This window comes from Poecilia reticulata, linkage group LG16 (genome assembly GCF_000633615.1).
Source record: "Poecilia reticulata strain Guanapo linkage group LG16, Guppy_female_1.0+MT, whole genome shotgun sequence".
NCBI classification, from domain to species: domain Eukaryota; kingdom Metazoa; phylum Chordata; class Actinopteri; order Cyprinodontiformes; family Poeciliidae; genus Poecilia; species Poecilia reticulata.
Genome location: NC_024346.1, coordinates 30,467,849 through 30,471,835, shown reverse-complemented (window position 1 = coordinate 30,471,835; position 3,987 = coordinate 30,467,849). Strand labels below are relative to the sequence as shown.

Genomic DNA, 3,987 nt, shown 5'->3' with positions numbered 1-3,987 from the left:
TCTGTTATTCCTATGTCAATTTGATACAGTAGGGGCTTCCACACTTTCCATATCTGTGTCCTCTGTCACTTTTATCAGCAGTTAAAACTGTTTCATCCATTGTTAACATGTCATAACCTGTTTTTCCAAGCCACCTTTAAACGCAATATGAGCGCTACAACACTCGCGCTGGGTTTACACCTGTGCGGGAGCGAAGGAGACCTGTTGCTGCTGTGCGGAGCTACGCATGTCTGTATTAGAATCATGGCAGCAAAACGCAAAGAACTTTTAACAGCATTTCCCCCAAACTAACTGACTGAGTTGAGTAAAGCTGTTGAATGCAGGTAATGTTAGCTAAAAGATGACAAGCTAGCTAATATCAATACAGCACCTTAAGCTTAACAAGAAGCCTGTAGGCTACCGGTGTTGTTTATGTTCAGCTACATACATTAATTTTGCTCCCAAAAAAGTCGACCCTCCCCCCACCAGGTGCAGGGACAGGGGGCAGGGGGGCAGAAAATGTTTGGAAACCACTGGAAGGGGGGGCATTAGAAAAAGTTTGGGAACTACATGTTTTAGAACAACATTAGATTCGTTTTCTTTCCTCTTTTTTCTTTCCTTTGGTTTATTTTGTTTGTATTTACTTTTAACTCATGTAAAGCACTTTGAATTGCCTTGTTGCTGAAAATGTGCTATATAAATAAAATCACCTTACTTTACCTTAGCTTACTTGCATACAGTGGAAACTTTACCTGTGTTTAGGTAGATGAGCAGTATTCATAGTGTCTTTACTTTAAAACCTTTTTGGTTTCCATTTGTTGAAAGTAAATTACAAACATTTAGCCATAGTTTGACCACTGCTTTATGGCACAAAAAAAAGTTTGATGTCACAAATATTTGATTTTAATAGAGGCCTCATTCGATTTATAATGTAGAAAGAAGATGACAAAAGTGTTTCCTGAATTAACTTTGATGTTAATTTCACTGCACACAAAGGACAGATTAAATATTTAAGATTGCAACAAATCTGTTGAATCTTTAACAAAATAGGTTCAGATTGACATGGGTGGTTTCACAGCCACCTAAAGTTAACTATGAAATGTCTTAAAACTTACATGGATGTTCAAATATTTACTCTAATCAATTAAAAAGAAGAAAACACCATAAAGCTGTGTATTCAAAGAAGACCAAGGTCAGGTTAAGGAGACACCATAACATCTACCAACAGATTCAGTCAACAGCTCAGTTTGAAGCTTCAGGTTTTGGTGTTGAATCTCAGCTGCTGCAGATTGTCTGAAGATGCAGAGAAAAGTGCAAATAGACAGTTAGTGTTAGAAATAAAGTATGTTGATTTTCCTGAACAGCTGATGCACTGACAAACCTGACTGTCAGTGACTTTCAGTTCTATGGTGCTATATAAATAAATGTTTAAAATATTTTATTTTCGTATGTGCTTATTAGCTGTCAATTGTGTCAAAATATCAATTGAGAAAAAATTTACTGCTTGTGAAAATCTAAACCATCTGAATACATTTTACCATCTACATTAGTCAACTTGAAATGAAGACAAACACGAACAGCAGGTTTGTCCTGGTTTGCAAATGAAGTATATATTTGTTTAAGGGCCGATAAAATGGGGTCTCTGGATTTCAGAGAACCAGACACAAACAGTTTAATCTGAAGATTCTGGAGGATGTCTGAATAGGTCTGTCACCATGAAAAATGCTACTGTCTGATAAGTTGTTCCAGACGTTCTTGACAAAAGATAATATTGCTTTCTTTTGAAACCATTTTTAAGTAATATAATGGTAATGATGAAATAATAATGCTAGAACACATTCTCAAAGGTCATTACACTTTAAATTCTAATGAACATTTAACACTGGAACTGGAAGACATTTTTAATATTCAGAATAAATAAAACAACTAATGAATTTTGAAGTCTTTTTAAACAAAGTTCCAGTTTTTGGTACAAAGAGAGAAAAACACAGAAACGATAAATCAGGCCTATGGAAATGATTGAGTTTGTTTTAATTTATCATCCAATTGATTTATTGATTATTGTGACAGGCCTATGGGTGAACATTAGACTAAATCCTTAAATAATTGACAGATCAACATGAATGAAGTACCTTTCAGTTTGTTCTGGTGAATAAAGTCTAGCAGCAGATGATGTTCCTGCAAGTCCAGATCAACCTTCATTACTGCTGAAGCAACAAAATACAGTTTCAGTGATAAAGACCAACATCCATAACTACCATAATCTCCTGAAGATGCTTGCCGACTTCGGCATCATAAAACTAGATCAACCTGGGTTAAAGTTACTGTATATCTGATGACAGACTATCAAACTGTGCTCAGTGTGACACTAAAAATCCACGCTTAGCTGCGAAGAGCTAAAGTAGCATAGCTGACATAAACATTAGCTCCCGTAACAGAAACATATGAGGAGGGCAGAATGTCAAAATATCAGACATATAAAACGCAATCTGAAATCATTTATTTACTCCATGTCTCATTATAATCGGAGAGCAAAGCCTGCAGGTTTAGCTCCTACTTACTTCAGAGGACAGACCACCGGGACGCTCCGTCTTGTCTGGCTATTTTTCAGGCCAGCGAATCATTCTGCCACCCAGTGGTCGTTATTCAGACCACTTAGTCTCCTGTACCGTTCAAAAATGCACAATATGTCTAGAAATATTTTTAGGATATTATAAGGAAGTGCTGAGATATACCATTTTCCACCAAACTATTTGCCACTTTGGCACAAGCACAGTGAGAAACGTCAGAGGATAAAAACACTAGACTCAGAGCAAAGCTCAGATGACCCTTTTACTAGCATGTAAACGCACCATCTACACACAAATCTGGGAGCTTCCCCGAAGAGTGAAATGAGTCCCAAAAATAATTGTGCACTTGTAACCGGATTTGTGTGTAAATGCAGTTTTGTGTGTGTGTACTAGGTGATTTGTGTGTGCGTTTTCAACATTTCTAGGTGTAGGAGAAGGTTTATTTTATTTTTAAGGTTTACAAATCCAGTATTACACACACGCACAAATCCTTTTACACACGCACAGATATTTTGAGACTATTTTCACTCCATACATAAAATCCTGAGATGGTTGAGAGTTCTGCAGCATCTTTTCTCAGGACCCCAGCACACGTGGCTACCAGAATATTGTTGGCACCTACTAGTTCCAGTATGAGAATTGGACACTAGTTATCCCAAAACCTACGTTAATCTGGAAGAAGATATTTCATCTGTTCAACATGTACATGAGTGGAACGGAGACCACCTTAGTGGCTAATCACAATTTGACACTGAAAACATGTAAGAGTGAACTTATTGAGCCTAAACATTGATTATTTCACCACTGTCACAGAGGACTATCATTAAAAATGTTCAAAGTCAGATGGGTGACATCATTGATGGAAACTAGACATGTATCTGACTCTGTGTGGAACTTCAATCACTCAAAGTGACATGTTACCTGGCTATGACAAACAGCACACAACTGACACCCAAGTAAGCCAGCAGAATATACATCCAGATATCAGGTGAGAGTGGGTTGAGGAAGGAGAAGACCCCAGGGTTGGTCCCGTTGGGCTTGCGGAACAGTATACTTATACCCAGCGTCATGAAGGGCTTGGAGAAGTCAATAACTTTCTCACGCACATATGTGATGGCGAGGGGAGCCACTGCCAGATCAGCTCTCTGTCAACAGCAAAAAGAAACATGAAAAATGATATGTTTTAAGTTGCAGGTACAGAAAGCATTTAGAAGCAATTCAATTAAAAGACACATTTCTTTCACACTTTAAAATGTCTAAAACCACATGCAAGAAATTTAAAACCCTCTTTTTCTTCTTTTTATTCATACTCTCACTGTTTCACTAACATTTTTCTTTTTCTGAAATCCTAAAATTTGTTTTTATGTTTTTCTCTTTGTTTACCTCTCCTTGGGCTGCCACCTTATCGTGGTGGAGGGGTTTGAGTGTCCCAATGATC

General features: G+C 37.4%; 1 protein-coding gene across 5 annotated transcripts in view; it reads right to left on the bottom strand.

The window, feature by feature from the left end:
- LOC103478802 (glutamate receptor, ionotropic, kainate 2) overlaps nt 1-3,987 on the bottom strand; it is a 561,179-nt gene that overhangs the window by 136,026 nt on the left and 421,166 nt on the right. For 4 of the 5 annotated variants that reach the window (XM_008432852.2, XM_017309432.1, XM_008432853.2 and 1 more), the window contains one exon: nt 3,471-3,694. The exons of the other annotated variant lie outside the window; for it this stretch is intronic. In XM_008432852.2, the coding sequence (XP_008431074.1) occupies nt 3,471-3,694 (224 nt within the window). The remainder of the gene's footprint in view (nt 1-3,470; nt 3,695-3,987) is intronic. 5 annotated transcript variants of the gene reach the window in all.